General features: G+C 39.1%; 1 protein-coding gene across 1 annotated transcript in view; it reads left to right on the forward strand.

Moving 5' to 3' along the window:
* The window catches only part of MAOB (monoamine oxidase B), a 99,577-nt gene that overhangs the window by 56,624 nt on the left and 19,653 nt on the right, over nt 1–23,300 (forward strand). The window contains exons 4-8 of the mRNA XM_041002953.1: nt 7,094–7,198; nt 9,088–9,179; nt 13,548–13,689; nt 14,839–14,988; nt 16,380–16,539. Of these exons, the coding sequence (XP_040858887.1) occupies nt 7,094–7,198; nt 9,088–9,179; nt 13,548–13,689; nt 14,839–14,988; nt 16,380–16,539 (649 nt within the window). The remainder of the gene's footprint in view (nt 1–7,093; nt 7,199–9,087; nt 9,180–13,547; nt 13,690–14,838; nt 14,989–16,379; nt 16,540–23,300) is intronic.

Raw genomic sequence — 23,300 nt, forward strand, 5'->3', positions numbered from 1 at the left:
TATGTGGAAAACCCAAAACTCTTCTGGCCCCAAGAATGTTGGATAGGAGATTCTCACTCTATTATAACTAAAGCCTTTGTAAAGACTTTGCAAATTTTATCTCATTTAATCCTTTCTGCAGCCCCAGAGATGGACATAATCTACATTACACAGATGATGAAAGTGCCAGTGGTGTAGCTTACCTAAGGTCATTGAATTGGAATGGCTGTTTTTTGGAATCAGTGTTCCCATCCACTAAATGCCAATTGGCAAAAAAAATTTGTGGATAGAAAAGTATAGGGGCAGCAATCAGGATTTTAGTCAATATTTATGCACTTACTATGTGCAGGGCAATATGTTAAGATATGTGTTTGTATTAGCTCACTGGCCACTGTAATATCATGGTATTAGTTCTAATTATATACCAAGTGCCAAGCGGTTTGTCACACATCTTAGTTCATGAGCACCTATCGATTGAATGTTGAGCCTCACAACTGTGTTTTCTCTCACACAGAGAAGGAGAAAAACTTGTATATGTACTTTTGTACCTGTAGGCGAAAGTGGACCTTGTTCAAGTGTTTCTGGTATTTTGATATGATAAAAGGAGGGTTTGCAAAGGTGTGGCAGAGCTGAGGTCCCTTTTTAGCTCATGATGTTGTGTTTGGTTTAGTTTCTTACTGTCCCAAAATCCAGTCACCATAAAAAGTATTTCATTTCTGTAGTAAAAATTTCCAAAGCTTAACACATCTATGTGAACATGAAATTTTATAACCCTCTTAATCTCAGCTTTTTAAACAAGCACTTTGCTGCTATTTTTGTCTATGAAAAAATGTTAAGTTTATTAATTAGAACATTAGAGCTGGCAAAACTACCTTCTGTATAAATTATTTGTGATTCTATGAAGTCTTGTAGTAAGAAGGAAAGTTTGTCTTTGATTTAAGAATTATGTTTAAATTCATACAATTGGCAGAGCATGTTAAAATGTATAGAAGAGAAGGCTTCATTATTTGAACTTTTTAAAGAGTCACTGGAATTTGGACATCACATGTATTTCAATACCAAGACTCCCTGCTATAACTCACTGTGTAACAGTGCTTTGCTGTTTTCAGGTCGTTGCAGACATTTTTTAAGGTGGTAAACTCCCTCTTGCTCCTTAACTATTGTGAATGAAACTAAAACAAATATGTGAGTACAGATAACTCTTAGTTGTTTCAAATCAAAATTTATTTACTAGGGCTTTGGCAGAGTGTCACCCAGCTGAGAACGTGTCTGGTGTGCTGGATGAGATGCACACAACCATGGATTCTCCTGACTTCACTCCCCATGAAACAATTCCCTTTGGCCCAAAAAATTGTGGTTACCGTCTGTACCATACACAGCCATGTGCGCAGGTAAAGCCATGAAGCCAGCCACGGGCTTCATTTTCATTATGGTACCAGAATTCTGTTTCCATGTATCTGTCTCCAAATACATGTTGCAGTTCCTCAAGTTTGGGACTGTGTCTTACTTCATCTCTGTCTCTTCTCTGTGCCTATTTCATAGCCTGTGATTGTTATCCTTTCACTTAACAAAAGAAGAAGCAGTCCAAGTGTCAACATCACAAAAAGTGTTATGTTTGGAGACTTCTCCTGGGCCAGTCCAAGCCCACTGGTCAGGCAGTTTTGATTCTCCTCATTATTTACATCTCATTTGCTAGCTATCCTTTGTTTTGTTTTGTCTCTTAGCCTAAGGCTCTTCATGTTGCACTTACAGTGAAGCAGACAGGATAGCAGCAGAATGGGAGCTGAAGTGGACCTCGGTGGGGCCTGCTGTTGTTTGTGCACCAGAGTCCCTCCAGATTTTCAGTCTTCTGTTTCATGGGAGGCAATGTGAGCTAGGGAACTGGCTTCACGTGAAGCAGTCCTGAATCGGCAAGCTACTCGTTAGTTATGCGATATGGAAGAAGTTATTTCTGCTAGCATTCACTCTCCCCATAGGTTAATACCCATGTGTTCACAGCAGCATTATCCTGAATGGCCAAAACGTGGAAATGTCCCAGTGCCCACGAACCGATGAATGCATAAACAAAATACGGTCTATTCATACAGTCAAATATTGTCCAGGCCTAGAAAGGAATGAAATTCTCACACATGCTGCAAAATGGATTAACCTCGAAGACATTAAGCTTAGTGACAGTCACAAAAGGACAAGTGGTGTTTGATTATGTGAGCACAGCTGGTGTTTACTGAGTCGCCTCTGGTCCCTAGACATGGTTTCAGAGGAACACAGTTTCAGATATTTATTCATTTTTCCCTTGTATATTTACTAAATGAGTACTGTTCTAAGTACGGGGAATACACCAGAACAAAAGACAAAGTTTATGTGTTGGTGGGAATTCCAGAGGGGAGAGACACTGAACACATACAGAAATAAATATGTCATTTAGCCTCAGTTGCTACAAAGAATGATAAAGTTTGAAAGAGTGACATCTTTGAGGAAGCAATATTTGAACAGTAATTTGAATGGAATGAGGGAATCATCATGTAAAGCCTGACAGAAGCATGTTCCTGAAGAACAGAATGAAGGGCAGGTGCAAAGGCCCTGAGGCAGCAATAAACATTGTGTGTCTAAAGAACAAATAGATGACTGTGAATTGAACAAAGGGGAGAAGTAGTCAGAGGCAAGAGAGAACTATTTAAACCCTTCTTGAACATAGTAAGAACCTTGAATTATCCATAAACATGATGGAAAAGCATTAAAGGTATTTGGTTAAGGGTATGACATGTAAGGAATTACATCTTACAGAGCTCTCTGGCTACCAGGCAACTGTGTGGGCCAGTAGTGAAATCAGGGAAGGAGTTTAGGAAGACAGAGATAATGGGACTTTGGATCAAAGAGATAACAGTGAAGGAGGTGAAGTGTAGTTGGATGCTCAGTAGACACTGAGCATGGATCTGACAGTTTTGATGTTCAATTACGAGATGGGAGAAAAGCTGTGATGTTTTTTCTGGTCCAAGGAACTGATTTCAGGTAATGTGTGGTTTTATAGATATATGTCTTATTCTTCTCTGGAAGTGTTATTGATGGGCAGGGGCCACGTGTAGAAAAAGCAATACAATGAGTCAGTGAAACACACTGCCCACAAGGAGTAGTAAAAGCAGGTGCATATGACAAAAAAAGAGATTGTATCTGGAAAGAATAAATTCTGTCCTTGGGCCCTTGTTGATGGCTACAAGGGATGGCCTGAAGTTCATGTACTGTGGCAAAGTATGTTTTCTGCTGGGAAAACAGGATCAGCCCATTCTGGATTCTGAGAACTGTGGATCTCTTTCCTCAGGGTGACCTAGCACCCACTAGCCTGACAGAGTCCATCAACAATGCCTATGGCACATATTAGATGGATTAAACTCAATGCAACTGGAATCCAAAAGAGTGTGATTTTTTTTAAAACTTCTTTCTCTGCTGCGGGAGTCAGTTTTCTATTTCCAGAGCAGACATTCAACATGACTTTCCTGTGAAGGACCTTTTGTATAGTGAGCTGGATGTCATCTCAGGGCATCTGGGTGGGCAGAAAGTTTTTCTCTGTAACTGTTGATCATTGCTGGCTAGACCAAGATGACAACTCAAGTCTTTTTCCATGCTAATGGTCAATGAATCTACATTTATATTTAAAAGTATCTATTTATTTTTATTATATTTGAAAAGGAAAGTGACCGAGAAGGAGGAAGGAAGAAGGGAGTGAGAGAGAGAGAGAGAGAGAGAGAGAGAGAGAGAGAGAAAGAAAGAAACATGAATTTCCATAATGTGGTTTATTCCCCAAATGGCAGCAGTGGCCAGGATTGGCCAGGCTGAAACCAGGAACCCAGAATTCTATCTGGGTCTCCCATACATGTGACAGGGCCCAAGCCCTTGGGTCTTTTCCCACTGCTTTCCTGGGTGTATTGGCAGAAAACTGGATCAATTTTATCAATTCCGAGACTCTAAAGGAGAGTACCTGTGGTTAAATATCAGGTATAGTCTCCTAATTCTACACAGAAGTGTGTGTGTGTGTGTGTGTGTGTGTGTGTGTGTGTGTGTGTGTGTGTGCTTTACTGGAGAGATTCCATCGTCTTCAACAAATTTTCAGTATAATCCTTGTCAAAGAGAAGAGAAAGAACACCAATTCAAGTTTTTGTCTTATAATCTTAAAGCTTTTGGTAGAACAACATTTTATTTGAGCTAAAATTTCTCCCCTAAACAAACTAATGCTGCTTAATAGCCATCTCTGTTTTTGAGAAACACATTATTTGAGGCCAGGGCTCTCTGGAATCTTACTAGTATTGTGATGGTCAGAAATTACATGACCTGAAAAAAGGGATGATATTTATTGAGAAAATTTAGAACAGTATGCCTTGATCAAATAAAGACTATGTGTCTACAAATTGTAAACAATTTTTTAAAAGTTGGCACAGGAAAACAGAGTTTAACTGAGGGCATTATTCTGTTACAAAAACATTTTCTTGGCATTGATGGTGTGTCTTCATGGTTCAAAATGTGATATGGCTAGGAATGGCTGATAGAGTCAGCAAAGGATTAGGGATACAAAACCCTGTAACTTATGAACACACTCATTCTTTGAGGTGAATATGCAGATGAAGTTTGGAGACTCCTCTATGTGGAATCCATGCCTGTCTCCATTGGCAGGTGGTTTGCACAATGGAGTATGACGGTAAAGAGAACAAAGATGCCAGTTCAGTCTTTGGGGTGGGGTAGGGAGGGAATTACATTTTTCTGCTTTCTAGCTTAAGTACTCAACTTTTTAAGAAAAAAAAATTGTGTGCTTAGAAAGCAGTTAAATATCGGTCTCAGGCTCAGAGAATTTCTTTTTAAAAATTTTGTTCATCAATCCATCCATCACCATCCTCATATCCATCCATCTTTCCTTCCAACACAAGTTGAGTATGCACAAGCACTTCAAAAAGTTCATGGAAAATTGAATTAAAAGATATTTTATTTCAGTGAAGCAACTTTTGAGATCCATGCTTTTAGTGTTTTTGTAATACACAATTCCATGAGCTTTTTGAAGAAGTCTCGTGTAAACCTCTTAAGTATTGGGAAAGGATACAGGTGATTGGCTCCTTTCCTGAAGTAGCTGGAGAGAGAAGAGAAACCCACATGGAATGCCTAGAGAAGATTATTAAGATAACATTGGCAAATCCAAGCTAGTATGGTAGGGACTCAAAATGGAGTGAATTTCACGAACAGAGCACTGGTTAAGGGCAAAGGGAATCTCAGAAGGCTTTTTGAAGAAAGTGAGTCTTGAGCTGGGTGTAGAAGGTTGTTCGTGGCTCGTACTGATGGAGATGAAGCTCGGGAGCATCAGAGCGAAGCTGTAGTGATGATATAGTGGTGAGGATGCCATGCTTTTGCCAGCCCCCTTTTCTGAAGCCTTGAGAATCAAGTGTGATAGTTAATTTTAATATGTTCATTTAGAGCCAAGTGCCCCAGATGTTTGGTTACACATTATCCTAGATGTTTCTAGGAGTGTATTTTTTAGATAACATTAAGATTTAAATCAGTAGATTTCGAATAAGACAGATGATCTACCATACTGTCCATGGGCCTCATCCAAGCAGTTGAAGATTTTAAGAGACTGGAGTCCTCCACAGAAGAGAGAATTGTGACAGCACACAGCTTCCAGACTGGAAGTGTACCATAGCTCCGGGTCTTGGGCCTAGCCTGTAGAGTTTGGGGTTCCCCAATTCCTCAATCACATGATCTTATTCCTTAAAATAAAGTGGATCCGCTTGCTCCAGTGAATCCTGGCTAAGAACAAAAGCAACCCTGGATCTCAGTCCTTCTGTAAGAATCTTGGGGGCCCTGTTGGAGAACATTAACACAACCACAGAATAAATGCAAGAATGAACACAAAATAGAAAGTCTCTTCACAGCTCACAACTCAAGTTTCTCTGCCTAGAGAATCAATACAATATGAAATTGTGGCTGAATGACATGGACCTGTTATGAGATTTGGGTTAGCTGAAAGCCCTGAGTTATTGTAACGTTGCTTTCTGCTGTCAAAATACACAGCCTGACTTCTGATACAACTTTTCAGATTGATCCAAAGTGGGAGTAGCTTAACTGCCATAAACCAGCTAAGCCTCCCAGAGATGATTTGCAGGCTGAATCTTAATTCTTGCATGAATGTTTTCCTTTTATCTCAAAGTGTCTCTGTGGGATAGAATTAAAGAGAGCAATCTGGTAAACATGTGCAGGTGGCAGGCCTGAAGTGGCCTCATCTTCCTGCTCTGATTTTAGTCATCTCTGAGAACTCTCAGCGTTGACCCGGCTCATCTGGTGCCCCTGGGAAGCTTACTGGGATAGGTTTTGTGACTATTCCTAAAGACAGTTGCATCCCTGTGGTTGGTTTTCTATCCATTTCTAACTGGCCCTGTTGTCCCAGAGATACGTAGACAACTTATTCAGGAATCCCCCGTGGTACAAATATTCATGGATGCTAAGTATTTGCATAGCGTGTGTGTATTCTTCCTCGTATATGCTTTAAACAGTGCCATGATCACTTCAATACCTAATAAGATATAAAAGTTATGTGTGCACTTGTTATACTGTGTTGCCAATAGAATAATAACAAGAAAAAAGTCTGTATATTTTCATCACAGGTGAAATGTTTTAAAAAATATCTTCCATTGGCATTTGGTTGAGTGTGTAGATATAGAACTCGCGAATGTTAAGATCTGACTATACCTTGTTCATAGGTGAGTTGCTAGACTCACAGGGGCTCCCATCTCTGGGATATTTATTTGCCAATATCATTGCCAAATGAAATTATTTTCAGTAACCCCATTTCTGCACTTAAAATTAAATTTTACATGGTAACGGTTCCAATTTCAGAAAGAAATCTCTTTTCTGTGCTTGATGTGACACAGACCTTACTTCGTCAACAGAATATTTTTCTTTAATTCTCAATGCTAAAATGGTAATAGTTCTAAAAACACAAGGAGCTAAGAGACTTGGATGTCTGAAAAGTATTGATAACTAAAATGCTTTTGCTTGCAACAATGTACTGACTTGTCAGGTTTAACTACATTTACATTGTAATACATATTTCATTGTCAAAATATCTTTTCTGTAACAGGGAAAGTCATATCCCTTCAGAGGCCCATTCCCACCAGTGTGGAATCCAATCGCCTACCTGGATCATAACAACCTTTGGAGAAAAATGGATGAAATGGGGCAGGAGGTAAAACTGATTGGACTTTGCTTATATTTTTCATAACCTTGGGGAAAAAAAGAGTGCATCAGTGATGCTTAACACAGTTTCAAGCACATAGTAACATTCAATTAAGATATGTGAAAATGTCTTGAGGTTCTCTTCTGCATTCCCTATAAAGTAAATTAGTTGTCACTAAGCAGCCCCCAGACATTCCACTGTTTTAACAGTGTAATTACTGACAACCTTGTAGGCTGTGTCAGTGGTAAAAGCCAGGACTAAAGTCATTGATCTCCAGACTGTATTCCATTTGAAAAACACAATGACAACCAAATAGCTTGTCACCTGTATGTCACATATTCCCTTCTCATAACATAAGAACAGCAGATTATGTATGATATGTTCTTAAGGTAGCAGCAGGCAGCATTTTCATTTTCAGGTTACTTGGGTTTTTGTTTTGCCTTTTTCCTCTTGATGAATATTAGTTTCTCATCTAAAAGACATGCTGACAATTCTTAAATTCTGTGTCTTTCAAAACGAGAATGTTTGACAGCCCCCAGGAGAATAGCATTGGGCCTGTCAAGATTTATTATTTTTGTCACACATGAAAAGTAATGAAATATTTTACAGAGGGTCATTGTGGCTTTTGTTTGGAGACCTTTACCCCATTATTCCTTCTGTACCCCTAAAAATTTTCTATTAAAATATGTATTTTCTTACTTTTTGCTTTATATGATTTTAAGCAAATCAAACAAGAATATTATGTTACAACATATACTTTTTTTAACAAAATCATCTGCTTACAGAAATAAGAATGCATGTATAGAAAAATGTGAATCTGTATTTATCATACAGGCTATAGGATAAGCAATTCTAAATTAGGAAGGCCATGATCACTTTGTGACATTTTTTGCTATTGTGTACTAGTTTTGTTTGTTGTGGATGTTTTCTTTAACTCTTCTAAAACTTTAATAAAAGACATAAAACCTGTAAAAAAAAAAAAAGGTACGTGAAATGAACAAATAAGCTTGTTTTTAACCTCTAAAAGAGTGAGATGTCAAACAGGCTGCTTTGTGTACTACTGATGACAGCCCAGAGATCATGTATGACTCAACTTTCCAGGCATGGTTTTTTTCAACTTACAAAATCCTCAGGACATAGCCAATAAAGCTTTTGGGTCTTTGATTCTCCACCATGCCCGAACTTGCAGCCTGTAAGTGAACACACACCAAGCTTAACTGGAAACGCCGATCTAGAGGTGATTTACTGCAGCTGTCTGAACATTGTTAAAGAGTTGAATTTATGAGTGTGCACTGTAAGTTAGTAGATTAGTGCAGTAATCCCCCCTTATCCATGGTTTTGCTCTTGCCTGTTTCAGTTATCAGCTGCCAACCAGTCTGCAAATATTGCATGGAAAAATCCAGAAGTAAAAAATTCATAAGTTTTAAGTAAATAACTCTTGCTAAATGACATCATTATAATTGTTCTATCTTATTATTACTTATAGTTGTAAATCTCTTTTGTGCCTGATTTGCAAACTAAACTTCAGTTGTGTATATATGAAGAAAACATAGTAGACGTAAATTTTGGTACTACCCAAGGTTTTAGCCATATGTTGGGGAACTTGAAATGTAACCCCCTGCAGAGAAGTGGATTAGGCTGTAATCCATATTTGGAAATAGTCCAGTCACCATTTTCCTTCACTTAATGTGCAGGAAGTATCATCACAAGGTGAGTATGGAGTGGGTGGTATAGAGATCCATCACAAAAAAGCTATACACAGCATTCATCATGCAATGGAAGTTATTATTTGGGGAGTTTGGGGGAAAAAGAGCTTACATTCCTCTTAGGTTTTATTGTTATTTGAATAGATATTTTAAATGAAAATTTATGTTTGCCTTTCTAAACTCTGAATGTAGATTCCCAATGACGCCCCTTGGAAGGCACCCCTTGCTGAAGAGTGGGACAATATGACAATGAAGGAACTGCTGGACAAGATCTGCTGGACTGAGTGAGTTGACATAAGGCCCAGGCGTTTACTGTGACCACCTTTCAAGTTTAGCAATATCTTGTAACAAGTAAGAGACTAGTAGCTGCTTGGTGTGTAAGATCACATTGCTAGACAAGCGGAATGAAGAACACTGCTGGAATTGGATGCACCCCTAAAGATACAGATAGGTCCAACTTACTTCTTTGGAATAGTTTTGAATCACAAAGGTGATGTTAACCATGAAGTCCTCAGAATGTGCCATCTGCTTCACTTAGAACCACTTAAGACCAGCAATTTTTAGATCTTACTCATTTACCATGGGAAATAATAACATTTTTAAAAAGTACCAATGTGTAAAAAACGATCTTATTCATCAAGCTGTTGATTCAGGAATATTTCAATATTTCTCACTTGTGATGTAGCATAGAAATGATTCACTAGAATGTGCATTTGAGACCCTTTCATAACGTAGTATAATTTGTCAAGGATTTCAGAGAATTTCCTTTAATAATATACAGTTATGGGGGAAAAAACACTGGAACTATTGCTGTATTTAAGTGAAAAACATGGGTAAGGGGAATGCAGGTGGAAGACAGGAAGAAGTGAGAAAAAGAGGAGGTTTAAAAAAATTATTTTAAAAGGGAAATTCTAAGTATCTAGTAAGAGAATATTGGTTAATTTATGTGACATTGAAGAGTTAGAAGGCTCTAGAATTTTAAAAATTATGTGGTAAAGGAATAACTAAGGACTTGAAATATCATGATATTAAATGCATAAAAAATAGGCTGTGATGGAGTGTGTGGTTTATGATCTTATTTACAAAAATGAAACTTTCTATATGCTCTGCAAAAGCAGTGCCTAACCAACAAAATGTTTTTAACATTTAATATCAAATGAAAACATTTATTTGAAGAATTCTGAGACATTGCATCATTAAAAATTCTTCATCAGATATTGCATTTCATCATTTCAGAATATTCCAAGGAAAGTGAATGCCATACTGGTTTCATTATTATTACTGCTGTTAATGCTATATATTTCATCATAAACATTTTTGTGCTTCTCTTGCATCTTTAGCCTTTGAAATCAATTAATTCTGGAATAGTCAAATATTTAATGTCATAAAATAAATTTGCTTTACTTTTATCTTTTAACAACCAATGTTTAACTTGTAATGTTACATACTTTGTAACAAATTTGCATATTTTTAATTACATATTTTATAGATTTTCAGAATGTAGCAAGTATATAATTACTGAATTTGTTTTATAACGTTCGTTGTGAAAAAGTCTCAGTAAGTTCAGCTCCATCATTTTCTCCATGGAGCTTTATGCTCACTAAAGATGGAACCAATGATATTTCTTTAAGATCAGAGCATTCAGGCTAGGTCAGCTTGGTGAATCCTATAGATTCCTATATGACAGAATAGAGCATTCTGATATTAGGAGGATAGACACAAAATAATTTTTTAACATTTCATAAGCAGGATGCGCTCAATGTGATTTTCTCTTTTTTTTTTTTTAATAAGGATTTGTTTTTTCTATTGGAAAGGCCGGCCAGGTTTATGGAGAGAAGGAAAAATAAAAATCTCCCATCTTCACTGCTCTAATGGCTGGAGCTGAGCCAATCTGAAGCCAGGAACCAGAAGCTTCTTCCTGGCCTCCCATGTGGGTGCAGGGTCCCAAGGCTTTGGGCCGTCCTCCACTGCTTTCCTAGGTTACAAGCAGGAAGCTGGATGGGAAGTGGAGTATCTGGAACATGAACCAGCACCCATATGGGATCCTGGTGGATGCAAGGCAAGGATTTAGCTACTAAGTCATTGCACCAGGCCCCATTTTTCTGGTTTTAAGGGAAGTAATCCCAAGAATATGCAATCTGCTGTTATTCACACTAAAGCATGTTCATACCTGCAAAAACTAACTTGATCACTATTTCGGTTATCATCACCTATAACATGTCCCCAGAGACAGAAGTTCTCTTTTCCACATGACAACAGCTATGAGAATGCATTTTTGAAAATGTATACCTAGAAAAAATGCCTCAAACTGATGCTAACATTTATCTTTTGGGGGCAGAAATATGGAAGCTGTTCATTTGCTCATCTTTTTATTTTATGAATTTTTCATATTTAATATAACTGTACATATTTCATGCAGAAAAATGTTGTAACATTTATCTTTTTAAAAGTCAGCAAGGCAAAAAAAAATACAAAAACATTATACTAGATTCTTTGAACTTCCACCCCCCAAATAGTGTTCTTCTCATTTGTTTTCTAACTGAAGATCCCAGAGTAAATGAAATAAAAGTTGCAGAAAGAGCTGGTCTTTCAGAGAGAATTACAGTAATCCTCCCCTTACTCTGATTTTGCTTTCCTTGGGTTTCAGCTACCTACTCTTAACTGCCATCTGAAAATATTATTGTCTTGACTCTTTCTAGAGAGTAAGTTTACTACAATCTATTGTTAGAATTGCTATATTTTAGTCTGTTATTATTGCTAGGCTTCTACTCTACTTAACTGATATGCAGAACTTTATCATAGGTGTGTATGTGGAAGAGGAAGCAAAGTATCTCTAGAGCTGCATACCATCTTCAGTTTCATGTATCCAGTAGGGGGCCTGGAACACATCCCTGTGAATAAGAGGGACCATTGTACCATCACATCTGTCCTCACTTCCAAACAGGAAACTCACTGCTATTGTTATATTTAATATGGGTTGTCTAATTGAGGCAGCATTAAATTTTTTGCCACAAGCACCTGCATTCACCTCTAAAATAAGAAGTACAAGAACTAGGATATCAGGATGCTTTTTCCTTTAAAGAAATGCTTGAAACCGGTATCTGGATATTTACTTTACATGAATACCACAGGTTACCTCTGCTAGGAAGGCATGCATCCACTCTTTCAGTTACCATCAGAAATCTCACAGGATAAACTGAAAGTTAGTGCAGCATGCCTGTGACAGCAGTTTTCGGGCTGTGATCATTGGGACTGTCACAAAAGTGATGTCAGGATTTTGTCAGTAAAGATGTTGTTAGTATCTGGTATGTGTGATAGAATTCTGCAAACTTCTGTGCTCAGGGTACACTATAGTAGAGAGATGCCCCTTTGTTGACTGTGCTTGTGAAGTCATTGGCTAACTCTTCAAAACATGTTTTAAGGTATTAAGAGTCATTGCTAAAAACTAATACTCTAGTAATTAAGACAACTTCACATAGTGAAAAGTTCTAAAAATACGTGATAATGGCAAAGTTATGGAATTCCAGGGTGTTGGGAATGTGGAAACCAGTGTTCATTTTCATAGATGAATGAGTGTATCATTCTGTGGAAACAGAGTAAGTGGTAGGGGGGTCAGGATTAGATAGAGAAGATGGGCATGGGCTAGACCACTTTGGGTTCAAGAGGCCAGTAATAGCAGGCATGAATTTTATTCTGGTTTTGATAGGATGCCATTGGGATATTTGAAGTAAGAGATTCACAGGGTGAGTATTTGGTCTCCAGTTAAAACACCATTAGGATTCCTTTGTCTCACATTGACCCACTTTGGTTTGACTTCTGGCTCCAGCTTCTGAGTTCAGCTTGCTGCTCATGCAGCCCCTGGGAGGCAGCAGGATGACCTGAGTGACTGGGTTCCTGATACCCAAATGAGATGCCTGGATTGAGTTCCCAGCTCCCAGCTTCAGACTTAGCCCGGTCCCAGCTGTTGTGGAGATTTGGGGAGTGAACCAGCAGATTGGATCTGAGAAAGATAGAGGGAGGGGAAAAGAGAGAGGAGGGTGGGAGGTGAAGAGTGAGAGAGGAGAGAGAGAGAGAGAGAAACAAGAACAGCCATGTGTTACATAATATTTTCATCAATGATGAAGCACATACATGCCAGTGGCTGTACTACATAGCCTAGGTGTGCAGTGGGTTATACCATCTATATGCCCTGTTAATTGACACACATCTAGAATTATAACTCCTGACAAAAGATGAAATGAAATGAAATTAGTGGTGATGAAATTGGAGTGAGATAGGACTTTCTGATGACTGGATTGTGGAGAGAATAGAGGAATTAAGCTTTATTTCTAAAATGTTGACTTTATCATGTAATAGATAATGGTGCCTTTCACTGAGATGGGGCTCAGTGAAAGAGCAGCAGGTGGTTGGGGAGAAATCATAACAGCAAGAATATAAACTAGAAACTGATTCTCAGTAAGGTGTTTTGTTTAAGGTGAACAAAAAAATCTCATTTCCTAAATCATTGATGTCATGTTTCATGAAATCAGATTCAATCAGCCTTTCTCTGTAACTTGTTGAATTATGTTAACCTAGCCAAGAAATGTATAATTTTAATAAATGCAGAAAAAGATGCTTTCCTATATTTGCCCGTCTTGCTTTTTCCTTTGCAGATCTGCGAAAAGTATTGCCACTCTTTTTGTGAACCTGTGTGTCACTGCGGAGACCCATGAGGTCTCCGCACTCTGGTTTCTGTGGTATGTGAAGCAGTGTGGAGGCACAACCAGAATCGTGTCGACAACCAATGGAGGGCAGGTACCTTATCCCTGCACCCCCACCATCCTAACAGAGAATAGCCCCACCAAAACGAAAATGTGGGGTCATCCTTTAAGCATGAACTGCTGAAACAGGAGGCAGCCTTGCTGCTTTTTAAAGCTTTGTCATAACAAGTTTGTGGCTTTCCTAAGGTGTCCAAAGTGAGAACCCAATGGCTAACGTTTTAACACTAGACTTATGTGACTACATCTAGTTGCTACAGAAATAGGTGACATAGATATTTATCTTTCACTTTTATGTTTTATCTGAATATATATATATAGATACATGCACGTTTATGTGTGTAATATATGAAGATATCTATGTATATACATTGTGTGTGAGATATGAAGTTGTGCAATACCTCAGTCATCTTGAAATTAAATGGGGCTTATGCATACCTAAGGTTTCTCTCACTCAGAATCTTCATTTCTTGGTACTATCCATTTAATTTGATCAGAATGATCACTAAATCAGGTACCAATCAACTCTTCTACAAAGGCTCATTCTGTGGCTCCAAATTATTTTGGAAAAATGCTGATTTTCTACAAATGGTCAAGTGGTATATAATATAATATAATGTAATATAATATAATATAATATAATATATAATAATAAAATATAATATATTTTCTTAAAAATAACAAGGTGATTGTCAGACTTATCTTCAAAAAAAAAAGCCTAGACTTGTCCTTCTTTATGGACTTTTGCCATTTTTCATTTGGATATACATTCCATTATTATTTGATAAGTTTGATAAATATTTAAGGGGATCTTCAAAGAGTCCATGGAAAGTCTGTATTGTGAAAAACTGCAGTACATTTTCCAAGAAGTTTTTATAGTCCTCCCTAGAGGGCAAGGGGGTGATCAGACAGGTCAGATGCAGGATCATTCTGAGGGTATATGGCTGAGGTTGGAGGCAGGGCATCTGTAAGAGTATAACCTGGAAGATAACTTGGAAAACCTGGAATATTTTCACAATGCAGCAATCTCTTACTGAAAAACCAGCGAGGAAAGACACTATTTGCAAGAGCAAAATGAAATGTTGCCTGCATTAGAGTAAAGACAGATGGGGAAAACCAGGCACTTAGCAAAGGGTGCCTACTTGTGAATTTCTCACCTGCATCCTGAGTCCTTTTTTGTTTCCAGGAGAGAAAGTTTGTGGGTGGCGCCAACCAAGTGACTGAGCGCATAATGGAGCTCCTTGGAGAGCGAGTAAAGCTTGAGAGACCCGTGGTCCGCATTGACCAAACAGGAGAAAGAGTGCTTGTGGAAACGCTGAACCATGAGCTATATGAGGTAACCAAGGCCCTAAAATTGAGGGGAAGAGTGCAGAGTCCTATAGATAACCAAGGCTGAAATAAAGTCAAGAATAATGCAGACTTTATAGGGAGTCCCTTTGCCAAAAACTACCCCTGTTGGAAAGACAAGAAAAGAGAGCCCACATCTCAGCAGGCTGAAGTATCACACCTCTGTGTCAGGCTCTTACATCATGAGGAAATCAAAAAAGGATTTATTTGAAAAATGTTAAGGTCCTCCTACATGCCTTTCTTTTGAGAGAACACAGCGCCAAACAAATCAGATACTATTCTCTGCTCCCTGGGGCTTACATTCTAGTGAAGAAGAGAGGCCATAATTAAATTTATATGGCCTGAATATGAAGTGTGTCAGATAGTGATGGGAATACAGGGGAAAAAATCAAGCAGGGGAGGGAGAAGATAAATCAGAGAATGGGCAGTAGAATGGGTTGTGCAAGTTTCCGTAAAGTTAGCAGGAAACGTGACACTTGAAGGAAATGAGGGATTGAGCCATGTAGGGTCTACAGCCAAGTGTTATGGAAAAACATTGGACATTTTGAACTAGGGAACAATAAAAGCTATTTCAATTTTAACAAGATTCCTATATTATATTGTTGTCCATCCAGAGATCTTCTATCCTCTGGTTCACTCCCCATATGTCTTTAATGGCCAGAACAAGGCTGGTCCAAAGATGGGAACCAGGACCCTCTTCCATGTCCCCCACATGGGTGCAGGGGCCCAAGGACTTAGGCCATCCTTCTCTGCTGTCTTCCTAGGAACATTATCAGGGAGCTGGATCAGAAATGGAGCACAAGCGACTTAAACTGGTGCCCACGTGGGATGCTGGTAGCACAGGAAACAATTTTACCTGCTATGCCACAGTGACAGCCCCATAATATGTATTTTGAAAAATTACTTTATAAATAGTGCAAATCACACTTTCTTCTAAAATTTATGCCTAAAAATCTCAACTGTTTCCACACCTGCCCTAGAAGACAGACATAGAGACAAAGGTAGAGGGCTTTTCTGTACTGGTAAAACTGGTTTTGCTCACATGTAGTTGTAGTCATCTTCAAAATTCTTGGGGACATTGGCTAATAATTTTCAGAAATATAGCCATATATCCATTTAATAAAGTACAAAATATGTCATATACCAGATTTGCTTTCAATTAATTCATCAAGAAGAAGAAAAAGGAAAGAGGCCAGACAAAATAGATGACAGGACACCATTTATCATCTTTGTATTCTCTGCTATGGTTGAAGTGCTCTGTAATAAAACATGATAAAATGAAAAAAGAGATTTGGGACAAGGGAATTATCAGGAGAATAAGAGGATCATCATTAGAAAACTAGAGTCCACTGATGCTCAAGCATGCTGCTTTTCTTTCAGGCTAAGTACGTCATTAGTGCTATTCCTCCAGTTCTGGGCATGAAGATTCACTACAGTCCTCCTCTGCCAATGATGAGAAACCAGCTGATCACTCGTGTGCCTTTGGGTTCAGTCATCAAGTGCATGGTCTACTATAAGGAGCCCTTCTGGAGAAAGAAGGGTGAGTACTTTTCTCATATGAGTACTTCTAAGAGAAGGTCCAAGAAACTTGGTTCCAAGAGATGCATTTAACTTGTAACTGTTGTTTTTAGAATGCTTAGTCCAAGTTCCACGTACAATTCCTTTAAGTAAAACTTGGCATTAAATTCCTTTGGGATGTGACCAAGTCTTCATAATACAATGCCAAGATTATTTAATCCTTCCACAAAATCTTGTGAGAGTAGATGATTAAGCTTTCACAATACAGTTTTTAAAAGTATGGGTTTATAAAGTTATTCACAAAGATAAGGAGTTTGAAAATGTTTAGCAGGCCATCTCTTATTAGTGTCAAACTTCATAGAGAAGAGAATTAAAAGATAAGCTTATCTTGGTGCAAAAATGTTTGCAATCCATGCATATGAGAGGTCTGCAAAAAGTTCACAGAAACTAGGGAGTGAGAAAAACACATGGATTCCAAAAACAGAATTTACACTGCACTAACCTGATAGCTTCCAATTTTCCCTGAACTCTTTGAAGTACCCTTGTGGTAAACGAATTTGTTCACTCATATATATTCAACACTTGTACACTGAAGAATCCCTTCTTTGTCAATCTTCCACGAGATTATCTAAGTCCAGTCACCTTCACCATCACCACGCTGCCCTCCTCAGGGATCATCTCAGCCACCTGAGCCTTTTGTGCTAAGCACACACATACAGAGAACAATGCTTCGTATCCTTGGCGGTCTCCCTGCTTCTGCTCATCTTTAACTTTTGAAGCATTCCCTTAAATCATTACACCTAATTTCATCAATTTATATCATTTTTAGTGATAGGAACAATACCTGCTTTATAAAAAATTATGCAAACATAGGGTAGGCATTTAGCCCACCAGCTAAGATGCCAGCAACTGTGCCAGCATGTCATGTGGAGTACCTGGGCTTGAACTCCTGACTCCAGCCTCCTGCTAACGCAGATCCTGGGAGACAGTGGTGATGGCTCAGGTTGTTGGATTTCTTCACCCACCTGGGAGAACTGGATTAAGTTTCCAACTCCCAGCTTTGGCCCCATGCCACTAAGGAACTTTGAGAAGTGATGTAGTGGATGAAAGCTATTTCTCTCTCTGCTCCTGTCTCTCTGTGTCTGAAATCAAGCAAGCAAGCAATAAGTAAATGATTTTAAAACTAAACTAAACTAAAAATTGCAGAACTAAGCCCACCATAAAAACTTTCAGAAAATTGAAGTGCATGAAGAATGTCCCTCTCTTATTGTCATTTTTCCTAGGGAATCATTTTTTTAAAAAAAGAATTTAAGTCTTGGGTCCAGCGCAGTGGCCTAGTGGTTAAAGTCCTCACCTTGAATATACCAGGATCCCATATAGGCATTGGTTCTAATCCCAGCAGCCCTGCTTCTCATCCAGCTCTCTGCTTGTAGCCTATAAAGCAGTCGAGGACAGCCCAAAGCTTTGGGACCCTGCACCCATATGGGAGGCCCAGAAGAGGCTCCTGGCTCCTGGTTCATGGCTCTTGGCTTCAGATCGGCGCAGCTCTGGCTGCTGCAGCCATTTGGGGAATAAATTAGCAAATGGAAGATTTTCCTCTCTGTCTCTCCTCCTTTCTGTATATCTGACTTTAAAAAGAAAAGAAAAAATTATGTCTTTTGTTCTTAGATATGTATCATATGTATTGATAATACTTCACTTAAGAGAGGACACTTAAAAAAAATGTGTAAAGTCCAAATAAACTAGGTTTATTCTGGGGCAAAAATTTGTTTTCTTTTTTCTTATTTTGAAATAATTTATTGCTGAAGCTTTTCAAAATATGATAAGAGAAAAACCTAAAAGCCCCATATCCAAATGCCTAGATATAAAAATTCTACATTACATTTATTCCTCAGAATTTTATTTGCATGTTTTAGATCAATGATTTATTAACTACATGTCATAACTGATTGTTTGCTAAGAAAGTACTTCAATGAATGATAATCCAAATTATTTTTTAAATCGGGGCTGGCATCGTGGTATATCAGGCTAATCCTCCACCTGCGGTACTGGTGCCAGCAGCCCATATGGACTTTGGTTTGAGTTCCAGCAGGGCTACTTCCTCTCCAGCTTCCTACTTCTGGTCTGTGAAAACAGTAGAGGATGAACCAAGTGTTTGGGTCCCTGCATCAACATGAGACACTCAGAGGAAGTTCCTGATTCCCAACTTCAGACCAGCCCAACCATTTGGGGAATAAACTAGTGAACTGAAGATTCCTCTGTATCTCCTTCTCTCTCTGTAATTCTATCTTTTGAATAAAAATAAATATTTTTTTTAAAATAAAGCCACAGATCCTTCAAATTTGAAAAACAAATTGAAATGGGGGGGGGAGAAATCAGTACACATTGCATTTAATAGGGTGAGGGTTTACAAAAATGAGGTTACAAAAATCTCATTTGTACATATTTTTTAATGCTTGCTTGTTTCTAAGAAAGAGAGAGAGACATAGAGAGAGACTGCTTCCATTTCATGCATCTGAGCATCTTTAAATAGTTTGTGGAAAATGTCTATTAATAGAAGATTTCACATGGCTTTCAAAGATATTTTGTATCAAAATAAATTTATCTCTTAATTTGATGTTCTATAAACTCTCCTGAGTGCCCCATATGTATATATATTAGAAATATATATTTCTACAAATATATATAAATATGTATATAAGCATAATATATACTATATAATTTATAATATGTGTATTACATGCAAATGTAATTTACAAATATGTATTCTTCCAAAACCATTTCTTTTACAAAAAAGAATGCCCATCATACTGACATTTACTTTGTCCTATAAATAATGTGCCATGCACATCTTCCTATAGCAGTTCATTCGAATCTGTCTCCTTCCAACAACTAAATAAACAATTTTCTTGTACAGCTTTATCACCATTTATCCAACCCACCTACTGTTATTTGACATTTCTCTGCTTTCCAAGTTTTCGCTGTCAAACCCCATGCCGCAGTAAATAGCTTCCCACATACAACTTAGCAGATTTGCTTAGGAGCAATTATTTCTGATGAATCTGGAGTTATGAGTTCAAATTGACTTGTGTAAACTATTGAAATTTGTTAGAGTTCCTGTCCTCTTGTACCCTTAAAAGCTAATATTTCTTAAAAAAAAAATTTGCCATTCAAATAGGAGAAACTATTTCATTTATGATTTGTAATTGTTAGCATTAATAAAGCTTCACTGCTTTACCAAAACATTTTTTGCATTATCTGTTCATCCTTTGCTCATTAAGAATTATTTTACAAATATTTCTTCCATCACCACCTCCACCACTAAATTCTAATGTACACATAGGACCTTTCTGTTCCACTAATTTCTGACGCTAAGAGCCAAGCATTTTTTAAAAGCTCTCTAAATTAAAAGTTTAACATAAATAACCACTCTATGTATTGATTCATTAGTTATGCACACAAACCTCTGAAAACTAGATGTGTCACTGTAACTCTAAAGTGTACTAACATAGACATATGTAAAAGGTTAAAATTAGGAGGAATTTCTGGTGTTTCTTCCCTGCTCTGTCTGTAAAGTTAAACACCTCACTTTACACACAGCTTTATATTATTTAGCCCTATTATACCACTGCACTGCTGTTTCTTAAGTATAATTTCTGCTTTATGTTTCCTGAGAATAATCATTACAAGGGCCTTTGCTGGAGATTATGGAGCAGTGCCAGCAGGAGCCAATCAGGGTGTGGGAGACTGGTGTTCTTGGTTTAAGGTGGACTTACAGCACACTCACACACAGTACTGTAGCTGCGCACACAGCCTGGGGAGCACATAGGCATCAAAGACACTCATCTAGAAAATGTCCATGCTGGCTGCGCTTCCACTGTGTCTCAAATGACCTTGTCCTTTGGCTTACTTGGAGCATAGTTGGCTGCAGGAAATAGGCTGCATGTGGCCACAGCCCTTTTGACAAAGCCTTTGCTCATTCTTTTTTGTTGTCTTGGAAGCGAGGATCTAAAAGGGCACTGCACCGCTCTGATCATGGGAGCTTTATGATATGTTTTGATAGCAAATACCACACTCCCCTCTCCATAATTTCCCCCTTAATTCCGTGTTGGTAGGCTTCTCCAGACATTCTCGCAGACAAGCACTATTGTTTCATCAGAACTCCTCCCTCCACAGAGATAGCTTCTCTCCCAAAGTGCTTTGTCCTGAATCTTCCTCTTTATCACCTCCAATAGCTATTCTAGTCTCTCCTCTTTTCTCTCTAAGGGGAATTTACTCCTTGAGTCATTGTCTTATTTTTTTTTCCTGAGAGTTCTTCTGGTTCATTTGTTTCTACTTTTGTCTTTGTTTTTTGTTTTTTGTTTTTGTTTTGAGTCAGAGACAGAATTTCCACCCTTTAGTCCACTCCCGAAATGCTTGTAAAGGCTGGGATTGGGCCAGGCTGAAGCCAAGAGCCAAGATGAAAATCCGGGTCTCCCATGTGGATGGCAGGAACCCAGTCATTTGCACCATCATTGCTGCCTCCCATTAAAAGCAAGCCGGGAATTGGAAGCTAGAGCTGGAAAATCAAACCCAGGTGCTCTAAAATGGGACCCCAGTGTCTTAACCAACATCCTAACTGCTAGCCCTCATTTTTCTTCTTGCAAGGCTCTCTTACATGTCTGGAATAGCCATACCTGCTCAGGAGTGAGGCCCTGTGAAGCAGATGGGATGATCTGTGTGAGCAGACAGAACTACTGAGCTTTCTATCTGTGAGTGGAAAATTCCACTGATTCTGCTTCGGCATCAACATGACTGTTTCTCTGCTGCTTATCCCTTCACCTCCTCCAGGTGTACTGGCTCAGAAACCAGCTTCACCTTGGGAAGGAGGTGCCCAAACTAGTCCCACTGCCCAGAAAACACTGCTCCCATCCTAGTCTGGCATCCTATGCCAGCCGTTTGTCTCATCCAGCTGATTGCTTCATGATCGATGTGTACTTTCTCTTTGATCATATCCTGTCCTGTTTTTCTCCTCTTTCATTTTTTTAAGATTTTATTTATTTCCATTGGAAAATCAGATATACAGAGAGGAGAGATAAAGAGGAAGATCTTCCATCAGATGATTTACTCCCCAAGTGGCCTCTTCCAGATCTCCCACATAGGTGCAGGGTCCCAGGGCTTTGGGCCATCCTCCATTGCTTTCCCAGGCCTCAAGTAGGGAGCTAGATGGGAAACAGGGCTGCTGGGATTAGAACTGGTGCTCATATGGCATCCTGGCACATGCAAGGCAAAGACTTTAACCACCAGGCTGCCATACCAGGCTCCCTTCTCTTTTTTGTCTTCCTGCACCGAGTGAGTCCTTAACTATTTCTCTTTTGCTCTTTTTTAAAGACTTATTTATTTGAAAGGCAGAGAAGAGGATGGAGAGACGGACAGCGAAGGAGAGAGGGGGGACAGAGGGAGAGGGAGAGAAAGTGAGCTCAATTTCTTTCATCTGCCGATTCACTCCCCCAATAGCCACAACATCTGGGCTGGGCCAAGCTGAAGCCAGGAGTCTGGAACTGCATCACGATCTCCTACAGGGGTGGCAGGGGCCCAAGTACCTGGGCCACCCCCCACTGCTTTCTCAGGCACTTTATTAGGGAGCTGGACTAGGGAGAAAGGATGTGAACTGGCACTCTGAATTGGGATGTCAGCATCACAGGTGGTGGTTTTGGACTTACTTTGCTACAACTCCAGCTCCTCTTGTGTTCTCTAGTGTCTGAGCTCTCAGATAGACTTTAAGCATTTTTTCTTCCCACAAATCAGTCTTTCTCAGCATTTTTCCTGTCCCACCATATTGGAGGGGCATGAAAGTGTGCCTCAAGCTAGTGACTGACTAGCTTGATTCCCAAAGGGGATGGGCAGAGGCATGGAATGTGCCAAGAGTGTTTGTAGTTTAAAAGGCCTCTGAGTGCACTGGATCCCACAACATGCCCACATATAATTTGAGGAGGTGCATTCCCTCAAACTTTGCTCTCTTCTCTCTCCTTCATTTTCATGCCCTCTTATTGGATTTTCCATGCTGTGTTTATTTCAGAGTTTCTACAACAATACTCTTTAAAACACCTCAGACTGGGTCAAGAGGAATGGTATACTGACATGGGATATTTCTACAACATTTCCGATTCTGCCATGGCATTCTCACCGTTGCTCTGTCACAATCTTTTTTTTTTTCAAGATTTATTTTTATTATTATTTTTTTTTATTGGAAAGGCGGATATACAGAAAGGAGAGACAGAGAGGAAGATCTTCCGTCCAATGATTCACTCCCCAAGTGAGCGCAACGGCCAATGCTATGCCGATCCAAAGCCAGGAGCCTCTTCCGGGTCTCCCACACGGGTGCAGGTTCCCAAAGCTTTGGGCCGTCCTCGACTGCTTTCCCAGGCCACAGGCAGGGAGCTGGAAGGGAAGTGGGGCTGCCGGGATAGAACCAGCACCCATATGGGATCCCGGGCGTTCAAGGCGAGGACCTTAACCACTTGCACCACCGCGCCGGGCCCGCTCTGTCACAATCTTTGTTAAAATTGCCTATACAGCTGTCCCTTGGTACTCATGGGAGGATTGGTTCTAGGAGTCTCCATGGGTACCAAGGTCCATGGATGCTCAAGGGGAGTATAAAACTGTGTAGTATTTGTATATAATCTACACAGCGTTCCCATATACTTTAAATCATCTCTAGATTAGTCATAATAGTGAAAATGATGTAAACAGGTGTTACACTGAATTGTTTAGGAAAAGGTCTGTACATAGTCAGCAGACACT

This window comes from Ochotona curzoniae, unplaced genomic scaffold (genome assembly GCF_017591425.1).
Source record: "Ochotona curzoniae isolate NIBS_2020 unplaced genomic scaffold, NIBS_Ocur_1.0 contig_1274, whole genome shotgun sequence".
In the NCBI taxonomy this organism is placed as follows: domain Eukaryota; kingdom Metazoa; phylum Chordata; class Mammalia; order Lagomorpha; family Ochotonidae; genus Ochotona; species Ochotona curzoniae.